This window comes from Phaseolus vulgaris, chromosome 8, assembly GCF_000499845.2.
Source record: "Phaseolus vulgaris cultivar G19833 chromosome 8, P. vulgaris v2.0, whole genome shotgun sequence".
NCBI lineage: Eukaryota > Viridiplantae > Streptophyta > Magnoliopsida > Fabales > Fabaceae > Phaseolus > Phaseolus vulgaris.
Window position 1 is genome coordinate 19,508,002 of NC_023752.2, and position 26,192 is coordinate 19,534,193.

Consider the following 26,192-nt stretch of genomic DNA (forward strand, 5'->3'; position numbering starts at 1 on the left):
GAAAATAATTAAGATAAGTCACTTATATTTACAGTTGATAATAAGATTATATAAAAGATTTTACAAAACAAGAATAAATAAAAGACGACATCAGCATCATTCTAATACCTCACTTTTCATTTGTATACTCTTAAAAAAACACTGAAAGGTTATTTTGTTTTACAATTAGATTTAGTTGATAATCAGTGTCTTCAATTATTGGTCTTTGCTATCACTTATTCCACTATTTTACAAGACAACATTTCAATAAAAAGTAGATACACATTATTCTTTTAAATATGTTTTTGGTGAATCAGATTTCCAGCTGCTGTTATATGGCTTCTAAAATATTTTTCTTTTAATATTTATTTATAGGATATTAATTAGTGTGGTGTTATGATGTGATATAAGTAGCCTAAATACAATCATGCATATTATTGTAAGTTCTGTTTTTTTAGAAAGTGGTGATTTAGTATAAAATAAAGAATGTGTGATTAAAGGATATAACTCTTTATTAATTAATTCTATACTTTTCTTGTTCTTAATTGTATATTATTATATTTTAATTGTTAGTACGGTATTTACTTATTTGATTTGGCAATAGTATTATGATAACAAGTGATTAATTTCATTTATTTTTTTAAAATTAGGTTTCTATGTTGACATCACAAGTCAATGAAATGAAGGCAATGATGACTTTTTTGGTGCAAAACTATTCAGGAGAGTTGCCTCATGATTTTGCTATGTTTCATGCATCCGGTAATCTTTATTAAATTAAAATATATTTTATATTATAATTGGAATGTAACTTATTATAACTATTTTTATATATTAGGCATCAAATCAAGGAAGTGTTCCTAATGATGAAACAAATTATCAACATCAAGAATCATAGTCGAAGAATGTTATTTAGTAGGAACTGTTTTATTATTCACTTTCTAAAATTTCATATAGCCGAAGAATGTTATTTAGTAGGAACTGTTTTATTATTCACTTTCTAAGATTTCATAGGTTTTAGTTATTTGTGGGTACTGTTTTGTTTGTATGGTATACAAAGAAGATTAACAAGGAGCTGCCACTTTATATTTTTAGTGTTGGTTTGTCTTTTTTTTTTTTAAACAATGGAAAAACTTTGTCTTTTCTCCCTAAACTTTTGTATGATTTTTCCAAGTTAATTTGAAGTTAGTTGGGGATTTTTAGCCACTAAATTAATGTTTTAAAATTTTTTGGATTTGAAATTTTAGAAACATCGTAGTTGGAAAGTTGCAATATAAATAACCCGGTTGGCTTTATACTGACGGACCCTTCCAGTAATTTTATTAGCAGCTACAGGAATAGGTGTTAAAAAGGTTTCTAGTAATGGTAAAAGAGTAGCCACAGGAATATCCTTCTATTTTGATTGAAAGAGATATTGCACATTTATATTTATTACATATTATGCAATTCTGCATTTTTCATTTTGTATTTTGATTGTATAATTCCAAATGAAAATTCCTATTCTACTTATGCTTGAGACTAGTCATTATTAATATTAAATTGATTAGAGAAAGTTGGGAAAATTTTGGATTTCGTATGTAGTATTTAGTGTTCAAGTGAGAAGCATGGGCTATACTTTTAACCCAAATTTTAGACATGAGTTTCTCTCATTGATCCAGTTCATATACTTTTGGTTCTCAAATTAATCAAATCTTAGTGTATAGGGATCGCCTTTGTGCTTCTTAATATGACTTGTATGAAAAATTGAGTTTGATGGTACTTTTTTTAGCTTCTTACATAATTAAATAAATTGCATACATAAGATAGTACTGTCTCTTGTTAGATAAAATCAAAATCTGAAACTGTTAATCAAAATCAGATAGTATATTTAAATTAGCGCATTAAATAATCTCTCCATTTTAGTAAATATTATCTAAATAATAAGATAAGTATTACAGCCAAGTGTACAATGATACTATCTAAGTATACATAACAGGTTTATGTAACAACATGACTTGTAAAGGAAAACCATTGGGCTATTTTGATTTACCATATTTACTATTTGTCACCTACTTTTTTTTATATATACACCTCCTAAAAGTAACGGGGGTTTTCAAACCGTGGGGAATACCGGGGGTTTCCAAACCACCGGGAATACCAGGGGTTTCAAAACCGCCGGGAATAGCGGAGGTTTTAAACCGTCGGAAATAGCGGGGGTTTTCAAACCGCCGGTAACGCTGGTAATCAATTAGTGACGCTGGATCTACCAGGGGAAAAGCAAATCGCGGGTAATGCACTTAACGGGGGTTAAAACCGCCGGTAATGCCAAATATAAACTGATCCTGCCTGTTGACAAAAACGCTGGAGCTTTGCCTCGTCAAACTTGGATCGACGTGTGCGTCGTGTTTGCCTCCGTCCTTCACCACGATCCACCTCAAGAACCTGCAAAAGACGAAACGGCGCCGCTACGACCGATCGCGCTCCGACGCCCAAGTCAGCGACTGAACCACCAATTACTTAAGAGTGAAACTCAAGAACTCTCAGGAACCGTGACCAGTTCTCTCTCAGTGTACTCAAGACTCGCAAGCGTAAAGAAAACAATCTGAACGTGCGTACCTCAGAAGTTCGTTGGGAACTCTTATATACCTGGGCACTTTCTCTCTCCTGGCAGTTACACATCTGGACACGTGGCTCGCATCCAGCTGTACACGTGCCTTCATCTGGAGCATCCTTGACTTGGGCGCTACTTCTGACTCTTCTTTGGCTAAGTTACTTATGCACGATACTACTCAGTGCATAGTTGCCTTGGAGCGTGATCTCTTCTGGATGGCGAGTTCGGGTGCCTTCGTACACACCTTCCCTGTGGTCTCGCCGGCCGCCTTCATGATCTGTACTACCTGTTTCACTGTATACGTTCAAGTAAACTGTCCCCCGACCTCATCCTCTGGCCAGCTAGGAAGCGTCCATCTGCCTTCATCTTCGGCGATGTCCTTGTTTCGGCGATCTCTAATCACTTGGTCGCCTGGGTTCATATCTGGCGACTTCATCTTCAACTCGGTGACCGCCGGTATAGGTATGATGGAGATCGGAGCACGCCAACTTAATAACTGGCGACTACGCAAACCTCCCGACCTCCTTCCCTTCTGCCAACCAGGTGTCCCATCCAACACGCCTATATCATAGCTCGACGCCACGTCATTACTCCCGACTACCAGGGCGGTACACAAGCCTCCAGTCTTAAGCGAAGACTTGTCCAGCGAAAAGACTAAAGGAGTCACGTCACTACCGATCTACGTGGCGCTGGCGCAGAATTCCAAACGTTTGTACTTTCTGCTTTCCTGACGCTCCACCGAACACTCTTCTAATCGCTCGACACGTGGCCTTATCAACGGTTGCCTTCAGTTGTCGTTTGCGCTTCCAAAAAGCCATTCGGAAAACACTTAAACCCATTTCACTTCTACTGTTCCATCACTTCTTTGCTTAAGACACTTAAGACCACCGCAAATCCTCCTCCCTCGTCACGTAACCCTCCGTCTCAAGCATATAACCCACCACGAGCACCTGGTGCTTCTTCTTCCCAGGCTGAGAGGCCTGCAACCTCTCGCCCTGACCTGGCTCAGGCTACTCCACCGGTCGCCGGAGGAGCCCCCATTCCTTCCCCAGACTTCAAAAAGCTATATCCATGGGCCACCCCGACTTTACTGAAGGAAACTTCCTCGGTAAACTCTGCTGGAACAGTTCTTCGATTGAAAAAAGGGGACGAGCCCCACCTGTCGTTCCACAAGGAGCACGACGACAAGATGATGGTGCTACCTTGCCCCCCCGATGTGCCAGTTTGTGCAGACGACAAGGGGAATAACGGCGAGCTGTTTTGCTTCATATACACCACCTTATTCAAGAAGGTGAAACTTAGGTTTCCCTTCACTCGTTTCGAAAGGGAGCTACTTACCGAGCTTGACATCGCCGCCGCCCAGCTCCATCCCAACAGCTGGGCATTCGTGCGGGCGTTTCAAATCATGTGCGCACATCTGGGACTGCGAGCGTCAGTGGACGTTTTCCTCTTCCTGTTTGAAGCTAAGCATCCAGGAGATCGCCTCTGGGTGAGTCTGAACGGGATTGCTGGGAGGTCGATCTTCTCTATCTTCCAGCAATCCTACAAGGATTGGAAAGGCGAGTTTGTCCAAGTGCGCCCAAACGACAAGGACGCCTCGCTGCTCGACGGCTTTCCCTTGTATTGGGTAAACAAGGGAAATAAAGAATCCAAGGGAAGCTTCAGGAGGCCAAAGAGCCCCGACAACATGGGAGCCTTGGACAAAGATCTGTGCCTCTTCTGGAAGAGCGTGGCAGACACCAACATCACTTTCCTTACCACTGCGCTCATCTCCTTCGAGTTCTTCGAAGATCAACTCGAGGCTCGCATAGGTTAGTGCTTCAACGTTTAAGTCTTTGCCCTGTGCTATTCCTCTGTTAACTGTTTCTGGGCGTCTTGTCTGTTGTGCGCAAGACTTTGGTTTATTTTCTGCACCACTTATCTGCTTTTCTTGCATACTGACTTATGTGTTTATCTCTCCCTCTGAGTTGACCCACGTACCTTTGCATCATGCAGATCTTATGTTGGGCAAGGGAAAACTGGCTGAGTTGATGGCGCTCGCCCGAGCCCATGGGTTGGCGTCGGGTTCCCAGACCGTGCCAAACTCAGTGGTGGAGATCGCCGCCGCCCAAGGGAGATCGCCCCCCAAAGGCCCAGCTCCTTCTGAGGCCCAGCCCGCCCAACAACGCAAAAAAATCGTCCTCAGGAAACCAAAGAGGAAAACCCCTCAAGTGGTTCATGAGGACGAAGAAGAAGACGACGAGGCAACCGAAGATGGACTTATCACCAAGAGGAAGAGGGTGGTGCCTTCTTCACCACCTGCTCCACCTCCTCTTCCAACGTCAACACCACCTTCCACGCCGGCTCCACCTCCAACACTGCTTCCTCCCCCAGCTCCCACCTCGCCAGTCCAAGCGGTTCCCCTGGCAGCTGCACTTCCTGTGGTTGAGGCTGCCGAGCCCAACTTTATGGAGAACCCCCGAGCGCCTCCACGCCATACGTATCTGCTGGAGGGGGTCCTCCTTCAACTGCTTGAGCTGCACCAGGCGGGGATGAAGGCGCTCACAACTCGCCTATCATCATCACCGAATCCCCGCCGTCGCCACCACGCCAAGAAGCTCCCATTCAACAACCAACTCAAGAAGGTGGTGGCGAGAACCAACAACAAGCTCCCCTGGTGCCCCCACGAGCAGACCTCTCCCTTGAGGTAAAAAGGGTGTGGGAACCCTTCTCAGCGAAACTCAAGATGATGGCGGAGGACTTCCCCTCCATCATATCCAAAGCTGTGGAGAGTTCCAGCAAGAAGCTCCAGGATGACATCTCCGTGCTCCAAGAGGAGAATCGCCTAATCAGGATCGAGGCGGAGAAGTTATCCTGCAATCTCATGCTCGCGGAGATCGATCACTCCCGAGTGGAAGATGCTATGAGCACCGAGCTCCGGGTGGCACGCAAGGAGGCCACCGATCTACGCCATAAGGTGCAGCTCTTAGCTCAAGAGAAGATCGAGCTGGAGAGCAAGCGGGTCCCTTATCGCGTCAAAGTGACTGACCTGGAGGCGTTGATCAAAGCAGACGCCGCCAAGGTAAAAACCATCGAGAAGAGGTCAGCCGATCGAGAGGTCTTCTTGGGGAAAGTGGAAAAGGAGAGAGACGACACCATGGCCAAACTCGCCGAGGCCAAAGAGGAAAATGGGAAGATCACCACAAAACTGGCTCAGGCGCAGGCGGAATCCAAGAAGGTTGCTGAAGACCTCCTTCAAGCTCGTGAAACAACTGAAGAACTCAAGAGACGAGCTGAGGAGCTAACACAGCAGAACGAGGGGCTCAAGAAGCAGATTGAAGAACTCGAGCTGAGCTCTGCCCAAATCCTTGCTGCTGGGTTCGACGCTGCCTTGGAACAATTCGCCTGCCTATACCCTGACTTGGATCTCTCCATGGTGTCGCTGAACAACGAGGTGGTGGACGGGAAGATTGTTCCTTCCGAAGACTGACTGCTTCCCTCCATCCACGATCCCTACGCTTTCTCCTTTAGACATACTTGCTTGTAATAAACTTTCCCTTTTCTTGTACATGTATTCTGAACTGGTGTTACTTATGTTATGACATTTTCCGCTTCTTTTTATACTCTCCTCTTGTTAACTTTATCTTCCTTGCACAAGTCTCTTTGGACAAATTAACTTAGTAACTTCGCAAGTGCAATTGTACACTAACCGCCTCGAACCATCGACTTTCGAACAAAAGCATTCTAACAACTTGTGACCTCAAGGTAATGAACCTTAGCGTGAAATCGCTCTTCAAATAACGAACTTCAACCCAACTAACGGCTTAAGACACAGCTCATTTGATCTGCCTTACCAAACCGGGCCTTGGCTTTCTCGCCATCGCTTGGATTTCTCCTGGTCGCCAAAGACTCTTGGCGATACCAGCTTCCTCTTGCCTTCACAACTAGGCCATTGTTCCTTTATCTGGGGGTAGAGGCACCTTTCGGATCCTTCTCTACCTCCCTGAGCTTCAGAACAAAAGACCGGGTGGCTAGGCGTTCTCTTCGAACCTACCTTAGCCACCCTCCAAACTTCTTCCACCCTTTACACCATACCTGAACTCGTTCGAGACGAGAAGGATTTTACCTTGCCTGAACTCGCTCATCGGCGAGAAGGTCTTTACTCGCCTGAACTCGCTCGTCGGCGAGAAGGTCTTTAACTCGCCTGAACTCGCTCATCGGCGAGAAGGTCTTTATCTCGTGCCTCTACATTGCCCCAGGGGTTACATCTTCTCTCCCCCAGAAACACTGAGGACTTTTTGCTGGTGCCTCTACGTTGCCCCAGGGGCTACATCTTCTCTCCCCCAGAAACACTGAGGACTTTTCATTCTAACTCGCCTGCACTCGCTCGACGGCGAGGAGGTCTTTATCTCTTTCTCGCCTCAGGACGCGCGAGGGCGTTGAGGTCTTTTAACTGGTGCCTCCGATCGCCTAAAAACGATGAGGACTTAAAACTTTAACTGATGTCGCCAGTCGCCGAAAGACGATGGGGACTTAGAGAATCTTTTTAGAGAGCATGCAACATAACTTCAACTTGCCTTAAATTACATATAAGTGACAAGGTCTTTCTTCAAAACTTTCGGAAAACAACACGCATGCAATCTGATCCCGCCGGCAACTCGAACGTGGACGAATCGCTTCGTAGCACTCTCTGCCCTGTCTACACGACTGCGTCTCCTGCAGAATCACCCTCCGAACTTTCTCTCAGATGTCTTCAAATGTGACATGCAAAATACACAGACGGCGCCTCTAGCGGCCGTTTGCACTCCGACGATCAAGTTAGCCCAACAGAACCACCAGAAACTGGAAACTAGTAATGTGTATGTGAGAAAAACTTGCACTCTGTTTTTTCCTCTCTTTTTTCTCTCTCCCCACTCTCCCCCCGATTCCTTCTTTTTATCTCTCCCTCTCTGCTTCTGGGCATAACAGAATTCTGTTATGCTTTTCTGGCATGTGTCAGAACCCTGTTATGCTTTTCAGAGAAAGCGTACCTTCAGAATCAGCAATGGGGAGCGTGAGAGTCTGCGCATGTCTGCGCTTGGCTGCGCCTGTCTGTACCTTTAGTGGTACGGAGTGCTCTTTTGTCTGGACCGCACCCCTCTCAGATGATGACACGTGGAAGCCTGCAACTCACATCTAACCACACACGTGTCACTTTCTGGAAGGGCTCTAGCGCTTCTCTTTGTGGGCCTAAGTTATGCCCTCGCAGAGTAACGTAGGATGTTTCTCTTATCTGGGCAGATCACATACTCTTGGGAGAACGTCGGGTGTGGCTGGTCTAGGCACACTCACCAAACGTTGCTCTCTGCGTATATAGCTTACCCTTCACGATGCCATGCACGTAATGGGTTGCGGGAATCACCAACCACTGGCTGGTTTACTAGTTCCCTCAGGCCACTCTCGTGCATGATTCCCTGAGGTGTGCACATGCGAGATCCATGCGTAACGCTCTCGCTGGGAATCTCATTCCTAGTTTAACTGCGTGTAACACGAGACCCCGATGACAATACCCCGATGACTGATCAGTGTTTATCTGTTTCTCGCGTTCTGCCTTCAGGCGCTAGTCTGAGAACCGATCTGTTGGTGGCCACTTGGCTACTGACCACCGATCACCATCCCGGATGATCTATCCCCCGACCTCTCTACCGCCTGATCTGTTGGTGGTCACTTGGTTACTGACCACCGATCACCTCTCTTGGCGATCGTCCCCTGACCTCTCTGCCACCTGGTCCACGCGTTACCCTGCGAGTGGTCCACGTGGTTCTCTGATGCTGACGTCATCGAGTACCGATGACCGATCGGATCACAAGCCCCCCAGTCTCGAGTCGAGAACTCGTTCTCAGCGAAGAGACTAGGTGGTCGTGCCTTCAGTCCACGTGGCAAGCGGGGCTGCCTCACGTGCCACCTCACGTGCTGCTTCTTTAACGTTTGGACTCCCTCTCTTAATCTCGCGACACGTGGCGCCATCAACGGCCAGCGTGGTGCGTCGCTAGCGCTTCTCTTATTCAAATTGGCGTGCCCTTCCACTGTTCCTTCATCTTCTTCATTCGACTTCCAGACTCTCTGCGAACTTCTCTTATGCGCACCCATCTTTCTTCAGATTCTCTGCTTCCCAATCTCTTGCGATCATTCAAAGGTATGGTTTTTCTTTTCCCTGGCCCCTTTTTGGTCATCTTTACCGATTGCATTTATCATTCTAGTTATCATGCATTCACCTTCCCCATTTCCCTCTCTCGAACCCGCGCTAGGGTTTTTTCAGGCTCTTACTCTGGCTTCTGCTTCTTCTTCTTCTTCTTTTCATCTGGGCATCTCCTTTTCCTTTCCCTTTTCTGTTTTCACCGAAACATTCATCATTCCTCCTTCTCCCATTTATTCTGACTTTTCGTTTTTCCTCCATTTGCAGCTATCTCACGATGGCTCGCTTGAAACAAACTGCGCGCATCATTGCTTCTTCTTCTGGTGCACAGCCTTCCGCGAGTGCGCCAGCTCCACCACCGCCTGTGGCTACCTCCTACCACGACAATGCCAGGGTCTACAAATGGGCTCCCCTGGCATTGCTCGCCGAAACCTCCACTCTACGGCCTGAGGGCAATCTCCAGTCCCTGCTAAGTCGCAACCCCGATGAGCCTTCCTGCTCCATCGACAGGGAGAACGACTTCAACATTCAAATCCGCATCCCTCCTCGAGGGATGCCCATCTGCGTAGATGACAGGGCCACCAATGGGGTGCCCTTTGTCTTCATCTACTCCGCCATCTTCAAAAGACTAAAGCTGCACCTCCCTTTCACTTTCTTCGAGAAGGAGCTGCTGATGGAGTTAAACGTCGCGCCCTGCCAACTCCATCCAAATGCCTGGGCCTTCATCCGGGCGTTTCAAATCCTCTGCAGTCATTTCGGGCACAACGCCTCCGTGGACGTGTTCCTTTACTTCTTCGAAAAGAAGAACCTTGGGGGCAGGTCCTGGGTGAGCCTGAACGGGGTTGCTGGACGGGTGCTCCTGGGCCTGTACCAGCAATCCTTCAAAGATTGGAAGGGCAGATTCTACATGATATCTGCTACCCCTCAAAGTCCAAGCCTGCTCGAGGGGTACCCCCTCTACTGGGTTCCTGGAGTCGAGTTCAAGAAATCCAGGGACCTCGAAGCTATGGCCCCCTATGAGCGCGAGCTGTGTGGGCTGCTCCTGGGGGCCAAGTACAACTCCGCCCGCCTCATCAAAGATGAATTTGATGTGGTGGCTCTGAAAAAATATATAGGTAGCTCTTCTTGCACCTCCTAGGATACTTGTCTCTTCTCATGCATGTTTTATGTGCTTTTTGGTTTACTTGCATAACTTGGCCAACTGACCCCTCCCTTTCTCGTCTATGCAGACTCAATGACAGGGAAAGACAGGAGGCTGGCCCTGCTGGAGCTTGCCAAACGTAGGGGAGCCAAGGGCACTGGCTCCTCTTCTTCCACAACAGAGCCCATCGCAGCCCCTCCACTCTCGGTCGCGCCAGCTGAAGGCCCCGAGCCCGGGAAGAAAAGGAAGAGGCTGGTGAAGGCTTCCGCTTCAACCGCTGCTGCTACTGCTGCTTCAACTGAAGAGGAGAGCTCAGGCTCTCCTCTGGTGCACCACCAAAGGAAAAGGTCAGCAGTTGAGGGGGCCTCATCTCTCCAGCCTGGAGAGATTGAGGTGGTGGAAGTAGAGGAAGGGTCTTCCCCTCCTCCCTGCGCTCAAACTGCCACAGAGCCCATCAACCTTCCTTCTCCAGGCCACCAGCTGCCTCCAACTACCCAACAGCTATCTTCCCCCCCAGCAGGCCAATCACCTGGTCCATCCGCTCATCCTGCTGGGGGCGCTTCTGCCCAGGCTGGGGGTGCACCACCACCACTGCTGCCAACCCCTAACACCGCTGCTGAATGTGGTGGGTCTAGCTCGCGCCCAAGCGCTTCTGGGGCCACCCACGAGAACTTCAGCAGGGTCATCACCCTGGTTCGACAACTCATAAGCAACCGGGAGCTTGTCGAGTGGAGTGGTGATGAGGTGGATATGCACCTGGCCAAGCAGGTGGTGCTCTCTCTGGAGTTTTCCACCCAGCATCGCAAGCAACTAGCCCTGGAGAAGAGGGTGAAGGATCTTGAGCATGATAAGGAGTCACTGCGAAGTGACTTTGAAGGTGTCCAAGGATCTGTGGAGTTGATGCGGGGCATGGTGGAGAAAGCTAGGAGGGAGTACCTAGCGCAGGTCCAAGAGACCATCAAGACAGAGATCTTGATGGGGGAAGCTGTTAGCTCCTTGGACTGCACGGTGGTGGAGCTTAAGGCCGAGACTTCCTCCCTGCGCCAACAAAACACTCAGCTATTGGGGGAGCTCGAGTCCGCCAAAGAAACAGCTGCAGCTGGAGAGAAGAGACTCGAGGAGGTGGTGGGCAAACTGTCCGAAGCTGCCTCCTCCCTTGCTGCCATTACCACCGAGAGGGATGCTGCGGAGGCCTCAAAGCAGAAACTGGAGGCGGAGAATGCTGATTTGATGAATGTGGGTGCTGATGCCCTTACCGATGGATTCGAGCTAGCACTCGAGCAAATCAGATGCGTTCTCCCTGACCTGGACCTCTCGCAGTTCAGCATCTATCATGAAGTGGTAGATGGGAAGCTCATCCCTCCTGCCCCTTAATCTTTTTTCTTCTCTGTAAATTTAACTCTGCACCATTTTCTTATTACTCTGAAATTTGTATAAGACTTGACCGTGAATACAAACTCTCAATTTGTATGAGCTTCTTTTGTTTCATAAGTTTTCTTCCCTTGTATTTTCTTTGAACTTCACTTATCTTTATGTGCGCGACTAACTGTTAGCTAGCTTAGGTTCAGCGCGATCTTGGGCTTTACCTTTCCTTTCGCTCACGACTAAGTGTTAACCAGCTTAGGCTTAGTGCGATCTGCTTCTCTTACTCTTCGCGCACGACTAAGTGTTAACCAGCTTAGGCTTAGCGCGATCTTGAGCTTCGTCTTTCACCTTGCGCACGACTAAGTGTTAACCAGCTTAGGCTTAGCGCGATCTGCTTCTCTTACTCTTTTGCTTCTACTTGATCACGACTGGCTATTCCCTCAGCTTGGTGTTTAACAGTCCTCGTGCGCTGCTTTGCACCACTAGCCAATTACTGACGACTCATCAGTTATCGCTCTTTAGTCTTTACTTAGCTTTTTCTGTCCATAAAGGACTTTGACATCGATCGCTCAAGGTGATGCCTCGTCTTGGGGAAAGAAAAGTGTTTCTCGCTAACCCTTCTTACTTTCCCCAAGGTCATCACCCTTTGGCGGGTTGAGTCGCTCATTCCCTGTCTCACTCCTGGGTGAGAAGGGTTTCGGACTAAGAGTCTTACTGGGCCAATATTGGTGTATGCCAAGTGGGTAAGGACGTTTTGTCAAAACCTTTCCTTTTCCCCCCTTGGTCTTGCTAGCACCCCTGGCTTTTCAAACCTTTAACTGCTTGCGCTCACACCTGGGGTGAGGAAGACTTAGATCGGTGCCAGTACTTGCACCTAGGGCAAGTGGGGTCTAACCAATCACCTGCACTTGCACCTGGGGCAAGGAGGATTTTAACTTTTAATACTTGAGCACACTTTATATGCTGGAAATTTTCTTTAATTGGGTGGCCTCGTTGAAAACCCTCCTTAGGGAAAAGAGTGCCCCCTTGTCTGTTCAGCTGTTTCCACCACATACAAACATGTGTCTTTTAGCGCGAGAACACCTATTACTGTACAACTTTAACTGAAATAAAATTTTAAATGGGTGGCGTTCCATGTTCTGGGGATTGCTCCTCCTTCCAAAGTCTCTAGGCGATAGGCTCCGTTCTCTAATGTCTCCACCACTCTGTATGGGCCTGTCCACTTTGGGGATAACTTGTTCTGCATGTCATTCTGATGCGCCTTTCTCATCACCAGATCACCTTCCTGGAAACGCCTGGGCCTCACTTTAGAGTTGTGCCTCCGCTCTACTCTTCTCTTCACAGCTTCGGCGCTGACTCTGGCCTCTTCCCGCACTTCGTCTAGCAGATCCAGATTCACCTTACGCTCTTCATTGGACTCTTCAGCAACGAAGTTCAAGAATCTGGGGGAGCTCTCCTGTATTTCCACAGGAATCATGGCGTCTGTCCCATAGACAAGGCTGAAGGGCGTCTCATGGGTGCTGGACTGTGGGGTGGTGTGATAAGACCATACAATTCTGGGGACCTCCTCTGCCCAGCCTCCTTTGGCCTTGTCTAGTCTTCGCTTCAGCCCCCTGAGCAGCACTCGATTTGCTGACTCCACCTGCCCATTTGTTTGTGGGTGCTCCACTGAAGCGAAAACCTGTTGTATCTTTAACTCTTCACACATCTTCCTCAGCTGATGACTTGTGAACTGGGTGCCATTGTCGGAAACCAGCCTCTTGGGTATTCCGAAGCGGCAGACAATGTTCTTCCAGACGAAGTGTTCGACTTTCTGTGCGGTGATGTGTGCAACTGGCTCTGCCTCCACCCACTTGGTGAAATATTCGATGGCCACAATGAGGAACTTCATCTGCCTTGTCGCCAGGGGAAAAGGTCCTAGGATGTCAATCCCCCATGTATGGAATGGCCACGGGCTATGGATGGACCTCAACTCCTCAGGGGGTGCCTTGTGCCAATCTGCATGCAGCTGACATTGTTTGCATCGCTGAGCAAACCTTATGCAATCTTCCTTCAGCTTTGGCCAGTAGTACCCCGCGCGGAGTACTCTACTTGCCAAAGCGCGACCACCTACATGGCTTCCGCACACCCCCTCGTGCAGCTCAGATATGAGTCTGGTGCATTGCTCGCCGTGTACACAGATCTGCACAGGGTGAGAAAATCCAAATCTAAATAGGCTTCCATCTATGAGAGTAAATTTACTTGAACCCCTCTTTATTCTTTTTGCCTCTGCCAGATCGAGCGGGAGTACACCATCTTCTAAGTATAGCTGGTATGGCGTCATCCAGGTGTCGGGTTCCTTCTCCGCATGAACCTCCATCGACTCATCGGTCTTTGAGGGTCGCGATCTCACCCTTGGTGCTCTTAGCGTTTCTTGGGTCAACGACCGATGACCGATCGTTAGACGCTCCATTGACTTGCATACGTGAAGCACCTGGTTGTCTGATACGAACGCGCGCGGCACCTTCAGGGTCTCCTAAATGACGGTCCTCTGCTTCCCCCCCTTGCCTGAGCTGGCCAGCTTGGCAAGCAGGTCTGCTCGGGCATTCTGCTCTCTTGGCACGTGCACTAACTCAAACTCGGCGAAGGACGTCTTCAGGAGCTGCACATACTCCAGGTAGGCTGCCATCTGGGGGTCCTTTGCTTGGAACTCCCCGGTAACCTGCCCGGTGACCAGTAACGAATCGCTCTTGCCCAGCAGATTTCTTGCTCCCATTTCTCTTGCTAACAACATTCCTGCGATCAGGGCCTCATACTCCGCCTGATTGTTGCTAGCTTTGAAGGCGAAGCGGAGGGACTGCTCGATCAGTACCCCATTTGGTCCTTCCAGGATGACTCCCGCGCCGCTTCCCTGCTGATTAGAGGAGCCATCCACCGATAACACCCATCGGAAATTCAGCCCTTATGTAGGTGTCGCGATGGATGATAGCTCCACTACGAAGTCCGCGAACACCTGCCCCTTGATCGGTCCTCGGGGCTCGTACTGAATATCAAATTCTGACAATTCTACTGCCCATTTGACCATCCTGCCTGCTACATCAGGTTTCTTCAATACGTTCTGGATAGGCAGATCAGTCATCACGACCACTGTGAAGCTGTGGAAGTAATGCCTGAGTCTTCTGGCTGAAAACACCACCACCAGAGCAGCCTTCTCGAGGGCCTGGTACCTTGTTTCAGGGCCTTGCAGCACCTTACTCACGAAGTAAACAGGCCTCTGGGCCTGGTCCTGCTCTTGCACCAGGACTGAACTGACTGCCCTCTCCGTAACAGCAAAGTATAGACGAAGAGGGACGCCTACCTGGGGCTTTCGCAGGACTGGTGGGCTCGCCAGGTACCCCTCTTTGGCCTCATGCACCCTTGCTTGCTGTGGCTTTCCTTGCCCTCCACGCGGTCTGGGTGGTGCAGCACTTCCCCTCTTCTCAGAAACCTATGTTTCTGCCACTATGTGCGCCACCGCACGTCGTCGGATCTCTGCAAAGGTGCTGGGATGGCTCCTGATGAGAGACTCGCTGAAAGGGCCAGGCAGCACTCCCTTCTTAAACGCGTGCACAAGCATATCTTCATCTTTGCTGGGTAGTCTAACCACTTGTGCCCCAAAGCGGTTGAGGTAGTCCTTCAGCAACTCCCCCTGGTATTGGCGCACGTCGAACAGATCGTAGGACACCACTGCAGGTGCCTTGTTGACGATGTATTGTTCAGTGAAGAGCTTCGAGAACTGAGAGAAAGACGTGATATGCCCTTCTGGTAAACTCACGAACGACTCCATGGCGATTCCGCTCAATGTGCTCATGAACATCTTGCAGTACACAGCGTCTGAGCCCCCAGACAACATCATCTGGGTGTGGAATGTCGTCAGATGCGCCTCCGGGTCTTCTACCCCCTTGAACGACGCTTTTACCCCCACCAGGTTGGGAGGCACCATGGTTCCCATGATCTCAAGGGAGAATGGCATGGGAAATGCCCTTGGAGGTGAGGGCTGCCTAGACACCCTTTCGTCAACAACGTGCTCCCTCTGCGCCTGCAGCGTCCTTCTCAACTCTTCGTTGACGCGATTCAGCTCGTCGTTCCTGCTTTGCGACGCAGCCAACTCCGTCTGCATCCTTTCTTGTTCAGCTTTCGACGCTGCACCATTTCCAGGACCTGCGCCATTGTCACAGCTCCTTCGTCAGCGGATGGTGCAGGTGATGGTTGTCTGTTTCTAGGCATCTTCTCTATCAAAGAAACTGATAAAACTCTGGTGAGCTTTAAAACTGTGGTATATATGGGACAACGATTCACTCGGGCCCCACGGTGGGCGCCAAATGATCCCGCCGGCAACTCGAACGTGGACGAATCGCTTCGTAGCACTCTCTGCCCTGTCTACACGACTGCGTCTCCTGCAGAATCACCTTCCGAACTTTCTCTCAGATGTCTTCAAATGTGACCTGCAAAATACACAGACGGCGCCTCTAGCGGCCGTTTGCACTCCGACGATCAAGTTAGCCCAACAGAACCACCAGAAACTGGAAACTAGTAATGTGTGTGTGAGAAAAACTTGCACTCTGTTTTTTCCTCTCTTTTTTCTCTCTCCCCACTCTCCCCCCGATTCCTTCTTTTTATCTCTCCCTCTCTGCTTCTGGGCATAACAGAATTCTGTTATGCTTTTCTGGCATGTGTCAGAACCCTGTTATGCTTTTCAGAGAAAGCGTACCTTCAGAATCAGCAATGGGGAGCGTGAGAGTCTGCGCATGTCTGCGCTTGGCTGCGCCTGTTTGTACCTTTAGTGGTACGGAGTGCTCTTTTGTCTGGACCGCACCCCTCTCAGATGATGACACGTGGAAGCCTGCAACTCACATCTAACCACACACGTGTCACTTTCTGGAAGGGCTCTAGCGCTTCTCTTTGTGGGCCTAAGTTACGCCCTCGCAGAGTAACGTAAGATGTTTCTCTTATCTGGGCAGATCACATACTCTTGGGAGAACGTCGGGTGTGGCTGGTCTAGGCACACTCACCAAACGTTGCTCTCTGCGTATACAGCTTACCCTTCACGATGCCATGCACGTAATGGGTTGAGGGAATCACCAACCACTGGCTGGTTTACTAGTTCCCTCAGGCCACTCTCGTGCATGATTCCCTGAGGTGTGCACATGCGAGATCCATGCGTAACGCTCTCGCTGGGAACCTCATTCCCAGTTTAACTGCGTGTAACACGAGACCCCGATGACAATACCCCGATGACTGATCAGTGTTTATCTGTTTCTCGCGTTCTGCCTTCTGGCGCTAGTCTGAGAACCGATCTGTTCGTGGCCACTTGGCTACTGACCACCGATCACCATCCCGGATGATCTGTCCCCCGACCTCTCTACCGCCTGATCTGTTGGTGGTCACTTGGTTACTGACCACCGATCACCTCTCTTGGCGATCGTCCCCCTGACCTCTTTGCCACCTAGTCCACGCGTTACCCTGCGAGTGGTCCACGTGGTTCTCTGATGCTGACGTCATCGAGTACCGATGACCGATCGGATCACAATCTAAAACACTTTAAACTTTGAAAACTCTTCTTTATTGGGTGGCCTCATTAAAAACCCTCCTTAGGGAAAAAAGAGTGCCCCCTCCAAACTGTTTTAACAGAAACATTGTAAAGCTTTTCGTGTTTGTCTTTACTTACAAAGCTCTTAACTGTAATATAACTTGAGGTGCGTGGCGTTCCAAGTGCAAGGAATCGCCCCTCCTTCCAAAGTTTCTAAGCGGTAGGCGCCGTTCCCGAGCGCCTCGGTTATTCTTAACGGTCCCGTCCACTTAGGCGACAGCTTATTCTCCATCTCGTATTGGTGAGCCTTCCTCATCACCAGGTCGCCTTCTCTAAACTGTCTTCGTATCACCTTCGAGTTATATCTTCGTTCAATCCTTTTCACCGCCTCAGCTTTTAATCTCGCCTCTTCCCTGACCTCATCCAGTAAGTCCAGGTTCAACCTTCTTTCCTCATTCGAGTCTTCCTCCACGAAGTTCTGGAATCTCGGCGAGCTCTCCTGGATCTCCACTGGAATCATTGCGTCGCAACCGTAAACCAAACTGAACGGGGTCTCATGGGTTCCTGACTGCTCGGTGGTGTGGTACGCCCAGACTATGCGGGGTACCTCCTCAGCCCAGCTTCCTTTGGTTTTCTCTAGTCTTCTCTTCAGACCTCTGAGTAGCACCCGATTGGATGACTCTACTTGGCCATTCGTCTGAGGGTGCTCGACGGATGCAAATACTTGTTGAATTCCTACCCCTTCACACAGCTTCTTCAACAGGTGACTTGCAAACTGAGTCCCATTGTCCGACACCAGGTGCTTGGGCACACCAAACCGGCACACAATGTTCTTCCACACGAAACCCTCGATCTTGTGTGCGGTGATCTGGGCCACTGGTTCTGCTTCGATCCACTTGGTGAAATACTCAATCGCCACCACCAAGTACTTCATCTACCTGATCGCCAGCGGGAACGGTCCCAGGATGTCGATTCCCCATGTATGAAACGGCCAAGGGCTGTAAATTGACTTCAACTCCTCGGGAGGCACCTTGTGCCAATCGGCGTGCTGCTGGCATTACTTGCAGCACTGCGCATACCTCTTGCAATCTTCTCTCATTGTTGACAGTAGTAACCTGCACGGAGAGTCCTTGCGGCCAGAGCTCGAACCCCGACGTGGCTTCCGCATATCCCTTTATGGAGCTCTGCCATAATTCTCGTACATTTCTCGCCGTGCACACATTCCAGGAGTGGGTGAGTGAACCCAAACCTGTACAGCTCGCCATCAATCATTGTGAACTTGCTAGAATTCTTCTTTATCTTCCTAGCCTCCGTCGGATCCAGCGGGAGAAGGCCATCCGCCAGGCATCGCTTGTACTGCGTTACCCAGGTGTCTGGCTCATGCGTAGCGCAAACCTGCGTCACGTTCACCTTCTCTCCCCAACATGCCCTTATTCTCGGCGATCTCAAGGTTTCTTGAGTCAAAGACCTGTGACCCCTTGCCGCTTTTTTCGTCGACTTGCTTATCTGAAGAACCAGGTGATCTGCCACAAATGCTCTCGGCGTCTTTAGAATTTCTTGAATCACTGTCCTCTGCCTACCCCCCTTGCCTGAACTGGCGAGCTTAGCTAGCAAGTCAGCTCGGGCATTCTGCTCTCTGGGCACATGCACCACTTCAAAGGAGACAAAGGAACTATTCAATTCCTGTACATACTCCAAGTAAGCCGCCATTTGTGCATCTTTAGCCTGGAACTCGCCTGTTACTTGTCCCGTGACTAACAGCGAGTCACTCTTAGCCATCAGCACCCTGGCTCCCATCTCCTTAGCCAGCAAGATACCGACGATCAGCGCCTCATATTCTGCTTGATTGTTGCTAGCTTTGAAGGCAAACCTCAAAGATTGTTCGATCAGCACGCCGTTGGGTCCCTCCAAGATGACTCCAGCACCGCTACCCTGCTGGTTCGACGATCCGTCCACTGAAAGCACCCAACGGAAGTCATCCCCCTCAACTCGTGTTGCTGCAGACGAGAGCTCGACCACGAAGTCTGCGAAGATCTGCCCCTTGATCGGACCTCGGGGCTCGTACTTGATGTCGAACTCCGACAGCTCCACTGCCCACTTTACCATCCTCCCAGCAACGTCAGGCTTCTTCAAAACCTTCTGGATGGGCAAATCGGTCATCACCAGTATCGTGAAGCTATGGAAATAGTGGCGCAACCTCCTTGCCGAAAAGACTACTGCCAGTGCAGCCTTCTCCAGGGCCTGATACCTCGTTTCGGGGCCCTGCAGCACCTTACTAACAAAATAAATAGGCTTTTGAGCCTGATCTTGGTCCTGGGCGAGCACCGCACTCACCGCCCTCTCAGTCACAGCAAAATACAACCTGAGAGGGGTTCCCACCAGCGGTTTGCACAAAACCGGCGGGCTCGCCAGGTACTCTTTAAGCTTAACGAAGGCCTCTTCGCACTCCTTCGTTCAGGTAAACTTGTTGTTCCGCCTCAGGCACTGAAAATACGGATGGCCCTTCTCTCCGCTGGCTGACACGAAACGAGACAGAGCAGCCATCCGACCTGTAAGCTGCTGCACTTCCTTCACGGTAGCCGGGCTCCTCATCGCCAAGATGGCAGCGCACTTATCAGGGTTGGCTTCTATTCCTCTTTCAGTTAAGAGAAATCCTAGGAACTTCCCGGCCTCCACGCCAAAGATGCACTTCTCGGGATTCAGCTTCAACCTAAACTTAGCGATCGTAGTGAACAACTCCTCCAAGTCCGCAACGTGCTTGCTTTTCTCCGGCGAGGTCACGACCATGTCATCCACGTACGCTTGCACATTCCTTCCCAACATTGGTGCAAGTACTCGATCCATCAACCTCTGGTACGTGGCCCCCGCGTTCTTCAGCCCAAAAGGCATCACCTTGTAGCAGTAGCACGATCTCTCGGTCATGAAGGCAGTCTTTTCTTCATCCATGGGATGCATCTTGATCTGGTTATATCCCGAGAAGGCATCCAGGAAACTCAACAACTTACACCCTGCAACACTGTCCACCAGGGCGTCTATGCTTGGCAAAGGATACGAATCCTTTGGGCAAGCCTTGTTTAGATCAGTGAAGTCGACGCACATGCGCCACTTCCCGTTGCTCTTCTTCACCAGCATGACATTGGCCAGCCACTCAGGGTACTGCACCTCCCTGATATGGCCTGCCGCGAGGAGCTTCTGGGTTTCGTTTCTAATCGCCTGCCTCCTCTCCTCGTTGAACTTCCTTCTCCTCTGGCGCACCGGTCTGACCTGATTGTCCATCGCCAAATGATGGCACAAGAAGTCGGGATCGATCCCGGGCATGTCCGAAGCGGACCATGCAAACGCATCCAGGTGCCGCTCTATCACCTTGGCGATCTGGTCCTGGAGCTCGACTTCCAGAGATCTTCCCAGCTTGAAGATCTTTCCCCCGATCTCTCTTTCGAGCCACTGCTCAACGGGTTTTGGCCTGGTTTCTCTGGCGATCACCGCCCTGGCGATTCCCAGCTCCCTCGCTTCCTCAGGGCGATTCCGCGCCTCTTCTTCCTCTAGACCGGCGTTCCCCTCCCCTAGCTCAGCGTCCACCATCACCACGTCACTTCCAGCGGTCTCTTCTATTACCGTCGGCCTGGGCTTCACACCAGGAGGCGGGGTGGTTGTCACGTAACTCACCGACCTCTTGTTCTTCAGGCTATTCTCATAGCACTTCTTCGCTTCTTTCTGGTCGGACTTGATGGTGATCACCACCCTTCCATAGATGACAGCTTCAACTTCATGTGCCGGGTCGACGGTATAGCGCCTATTCTGTTGAGCGTGGGCCTTCCCAGCAGAATGTTGTACGCCGAAGGAGCGTTCACGACGAGGTACTTGATTTTCTCTGTTCTCGAACCCGCCTCATCTGTAAACGTAGTCCTCAACTCAATCTACCCCCTGACCTCCACCTGGTCACCCGCGAAGCCATACAAACAACCTCCATAGGGCCTCAGCTGGTCAAGGGGTAGCTCCAACTGCGTGAAAGTCGGCCAGAACATCACGTCTGCCGAGCTTCCTTGGTCCACCAGAACCCTGTGAACCTTCCTTCCTACTGTGATCAACGAGATGACTATGGGATCGTTGTCATGAGGCACAACGTCCCGAAGATCTTGCCTTGTGAACCTAATGTCCACATCCGGCGAGTGGTCCTCAAACATATCCACCGTCATCACAGACCTCGTGTACCTCTTCCTCTGTGATGCGGTGCATCCACCACCCGAGAAACCTCCTGCAATGGTGTGGATTTCTCCGTGGGTAGGCATCTCGTGCTGCTGAGCCTCACCACCTGCTGGTTGGGAGCTCGACGCGCCCCCCGTCCTTCTATCCAGCAAGTAATCATTTAGGAACCCGCTCTTAACCAGATCATCGAGCTGGTATCCTAAAGCCAAGCATGAATCCACGGTGTGGCCAAAGCCCTGGTGGAATTCGCACCAGGCGTCTGGCTTTGGTCCCAACACCTTATCGCCCACCTTCTCGGGCGCCTTCAACCTAGCTGATATATTGGGAATGGCGATCAGGTCCGCCAGTCCCATGACAAACTTGCGTTTTGGCGGGTGATTGTACTCCCGGCGTGCTGGTTGAGGGCGCCCTTGGCCCCTGCCCTTGTTCTTCCTCGGATCGTAAGGATGGCGAGTCCTCTGATCCCTCCTGGCCGCCGCTGTCTCCAACACCCTCTGTGGCTGGATCCTGGTCTGGGCACGTGGCCTAGCGGGAGCCACGCTTCCCCTCTTCTCGACGACCTCACTTTCATCGGCGATGTGGGCCACCGCAAGTCGCCTGACCTCAGCGAATGTGGCAGGGTGAGCCCTGATCAATGCCTCGCAAAATGGTCCCGGCAGCACGCCCTTTTTGAATGCGTAGACCAGCATCTCTTCGTCTTTGGCTGGCGAGCGGACCATCTGCGCCCCAAAACGATTCAGGTAGTCCCTGAGGGACTCTCCCTGATACTGCCTTATGTCGAACAGATCGTAAGACACCCTGGGCGGTGCCTTGTTCACGATGTACTGCTTGACAAAGATCTTTGAAAACTGTTGGAAGTTGGTTATGTGACCCGTAGGCAGGCTCACAAACCATTCCAGCGCCGTTCCCTGGAGTGTGCTCACAAACATTTTGCAGTACACGGCGTCTGATCCTCCTGACAGCATCATCTGCGTATGGAACGTGGTGAGATGTGCCTCAGGATCCTCCACGCCGGTAAAAACTGCCTTCACAGGTACCACACTCGCAGGGATAGGCGTGTCTGTAATCGCCTGAGCGAAAGGCATAGGGAAAACGCGAGGCGGCGTGGATGGCGCTACCTCTTCGGCGACTGGAAGCCCTCGCTGGTCCTGAAGAGCTTGATGCAGCTCCTCAGTCACTCTGCTAAGCTCATCATTCCTGGCCCGAGAGGCGACCAGGTCCTCGTGCATTCTTGCCTGCTCTACGCGCGAGGCTTCCACATTCGCCTGCAGCGAACGCATGATTTCCACCATCTGCGCCATAGTCATGGCGCCTTCAGCAGCAATGGGCGCACCTGGACTTGAACGGTTGCTTCTCATTTTTCTCATGAAAACTTGACGAAGCATAGAGAACGATGAACAACACCTTCTACAGCGACAATTGATTCAGCGATCAATCGGTCAGAACTTCGCAAAACTTCGAAAACCCTCAAGAACACAACAAACCTTCACAGAAACTCGCAACTCCACCAAAAACCAACGCTTCTTCCACGAGAATCCAAACGAGCAACAGAACTCAGATCTCACCGATTAAAAATCGCGCAAGCAGCAAAACACCTCACCTCACCGAACAAAAACCCAAACGAACGGTGGAAAACGCGAAATTACCGAACAAAACCTAGATGAACAGCGGACAATGGTTGCACCAGCACACAACCACACAGACACTGCAGAAACCTCCAAGAACTCACGCTGTGGATGGGAACAGGTTTTACACGGCCCCACGGTGGGTGCCTGATGATCCTGCCTGTTGACAAAAACGCTGGAGCTTTGCCTCGTCAAACTTGGATCGACGTGTCCGCCGTGTTTGCCTCCGTCCTTCACCACGATCCACCTCAAGAACCTGCAAAAGACGAAACGGCGCCGCTGCGGCCGATCGCGCTTCGACGCCCAAGTCAGCGACTGAACCACCAATTACTTAAGAGTGAAACTCAAGAACTCTTAGGAACCGTGAGCAGTTCTCTCTCAGTGTACTCAAGACTCGCAAGCGTAAAGAAAACAATCTGAACGTGCGTACCTCAGAAGTTCGATGGGAACTCTTATATACCTGGGCACTTTCTCTCTTCTGGCAGTTACACATCTGGGCACGTGGCTCGCATCCAGCTGTACACGTGCCTTCATCTGGAGCATCCTTGACTTGGGCGCTACTTCTGACTCTTCTTTGGCTAAGTTACTTATGCACGATACTACTCAGTGCATAGTTGCCTTGGAGCGTGATCTCTTCTGGATGGCGAGTTCGCGTGCCTTCGTACACACCTTCCCTGTGGTCTCGCCGGCCGCCTTCATGATTTGTACTACCTGTTTCACTGTATACGTTCAAGTAAACTGTTCCCCGACCTCATCCTCTGGCCAGCTAGGAAGCGTCCATCTGCCTTCATCTTCGGCGATGTCCTTGTTTCGGCGATCTCTAATCACTTGGTCGCCTGGGTTCATATCTGGCGACTTCATCTTCAACTCGGTGACCGCCGGTATAGGTATGATGGAGATCGGAGCACGCCAACTTAATAACTGGCGACTATGCAAACCTCCCGACCTCCTTCCCTTCTGCCAACCAGGTGTCCCATCCAACACGCCTATATCATAGCTCGACGCCACGTCATTACTCCCGACTACCAGGGCGGTACATAACCTCTGTTAAAAATAATTTTTTTTGTAGTGAGAGAATGGAAGGAAAGGTTTCAGCTCTTCATCACCTAGCATCTCAGTTGTATAGATGTTGGGGAAAACATCTTTGAGAGGTTGCATAGTTTCATCCCCCATATATTTCTCCCGATGCAACATACAAATATGTGTCATTTGAAAAGTCAAGTGCCCATAATATCAAACCCACTTCATAAGGAGTAAAGGACCTTTCCCTCGCTTTTTCTTTCCATCTAAGCTAAAATCCTGTTTTAACGTATGGAAATAAATTCATTCATATCATTTTAGTATAAAAAAATGAGTTTCAACTTTTAGAAGTCTTACATGGAAAAAATAAATTTGTAATTAGAAAGCATATAAAACAATGTGGCTGGAATAAAATATTAGTCTCAATGCCTTTAGAAAGTCAACACGGTTAGAAAATGATAGAATGTTATAATCTTGTTAGTTGAATGAATCAGATTTTATCTTTAGAAGTCTATTGATTGTGTAGTCTTACAAATAAGGTTGTCCACCTTTTTCTGATTTCACCAAGCTCAAGTTTCTCCTTTTCTCCCCACCAAAATATCAACCTGAAAATGCATATCTGGTTCAAACCTGTCATAAATCAATCATGAATGAACATTGTTGTCAGTGGCAATTACTATGACTTCTCCTTGCCTCCCAAACATGTGTCAAATACTACAAGCACTCATTAGCTAGCTGCATAAAGCTCAAATAGTCAGAAAAGACTGATAGGGAAAATATATGATAAGCATGATGGGAATTACAACAAAAGAAAAAAAAATGCATAAATCATTTTAACTAACAAAAATACAATTGTAGTGGACCAGAGCTCGTAAAGCTCAAACCTCGGTGGTCAGATGTTAGTGCATGCGGGAGCAGGTAAGCTCAGATATCTTTTGCGTCGAGTTCATGGGTCGCTGGTTTGGGCTCAGGTATGTGCATAATGATTTTCATACATGTATTTGTCATGATTATTTGCGTATAGGGCCGGGTAGGTTAGTAATGCATATGTTAATAGGCCTAAGGTGCATTTAGTGCATTTGGGTGTAGCATAAGTGAAACGCTCTCTATCATCCCAAGCCCAAGTACGCTAGGGTTTGATAGAGTAGTGGGCATACATGGTACGTGAGCACACATGCATGATACATAATGGCATATGCATGGTACAGTGATACATCAAAGCATTTAAAGGTACTTGAAAACATGTTGAACCCTGGGAGTGGTTACCTTAGTTGGTACCTAGGGGTTATTCTGTTAAGATTTGATGCATTCCAAGGAGATAGATTTCTACACAGCTATACTGTCAAACTTACATGCACTGTAACAGAATGCAGCTACGCTGTTAAGATTACACATATTGTAACAAAATTCTCTCCCAATGTAGACACATGCATTATTATACTAGTTGATGCATAGTAAAGGGAAAGCATAAATAAATTGTTCATGCATATATACAAAGTACAGGAAATTGTTTTGAAGGTTACAGAAGGAAGTGTAAGCGGCAACGCATTTTAGCCACTGATGTGGACAAGTGTATGCTTGGAACGGAGTCACATCAGGGTACTGTACGTGTAGAGCTAGTCACAGGACACGTAGGTCACCGTGAACGAGTAGTTAGTCTCTTCGCTGAACTCTTTGAAACAAGTTCAACTCGAGACTGGGGCCGACCTAAGCCAGCTGATGAGGTTCATGAAAGGGAGATTGGAGGAAGAAAGCTCGAACTTGGCTATGGGGCTAATATAAAATTTCATTTCAGTTGATGTGTAATGAGCAGTTCAAGGGACATTCTTTTTCCCTCAAGAGGGTTTTTTAACGAGGTCACCCGATAAAAAGTATTTGCAAAGGATTATTTATCATACCATTTATGTTAACTTGCAGGAACATGGCCTCGCCTTGGAAGATTTCCAACCGAGGGAACTTGAATATGGCCTCGTTTTGGAGGGACTCCAAGCGAGGGAACTTGAATATGGCCTCGTCTTGGAGGGACTCCAAGCGAGGGAACTAGAACAGGTACATAGCGACTCTCAAGTCGCAGCTCACCACCATTATGGCTCAAGCACCGGAACAGGTACATAGCGACTCTCAAGTCGCAGCTCGTCACCATTGTGGCTTGAGCATCGGAACAGGAACATAGCGACTCTCAAGTTGCAGCTCGCCACCGTTGTGGCTCGAGCATCGAATAGGTACATTGCAACTCAGGTGCACTAACCCTTGACTCAGTGAAATTCTGGACATGGGCACCCCTGATTCCAACATGCCACCGTTGTGGTTTGAGCCACTAAACAGGTACATAGAAACTCAGGCGCACAGACCTTCCGCTCATCAATATTTCAAGCGTAGGTGCTCCTGATTGCAGCTCGCCGTCGTTGTGGCTCGAGCCTGGCCTGGAAAGGAAAGTGACCTTGTCCAGTGAAACCTTGAGCTTAGGCGTGTCAAATGAATTTGAATGTAACAGGTTTATGGCGACTCAGGCTTGAGAAGCCTCTTGCTTTGAAGGATTTCGAGCACGGATTTTGGATGAAAGCTCG

The 26,192-nt window shown here is 49.4% G+C and overlaps 1 protein-coding gene across 1 annotated transcript; it reads left to right on the forward strand.

Moving 5' to 3' along the window:
* The first annotated feature begins 9,954 nt into the window (after nucleotides 1–9,954).
* Nucleotides 9,955–25,740, forward strand: LOC137824710 (uncharacterized). The gene is made up of 4 exons (XM_068630381.1): nucleotides 9,955–10,486; nucleotides 10,676–11,101; nucleotides 25,144–25,349; nucleotides 25,543–25,740. The coding sequence occupies exons 1-4, from the start codon at nucleotides 9,955–9,957 to the stop codon at nucleotides 25,738–25,740; spliced, it is 1,362 nt and encodes a 453-aa protein (XP_068486482.1).
* Nucleotides 25,741–26,192: the final 452 nt, after the last annotated feature.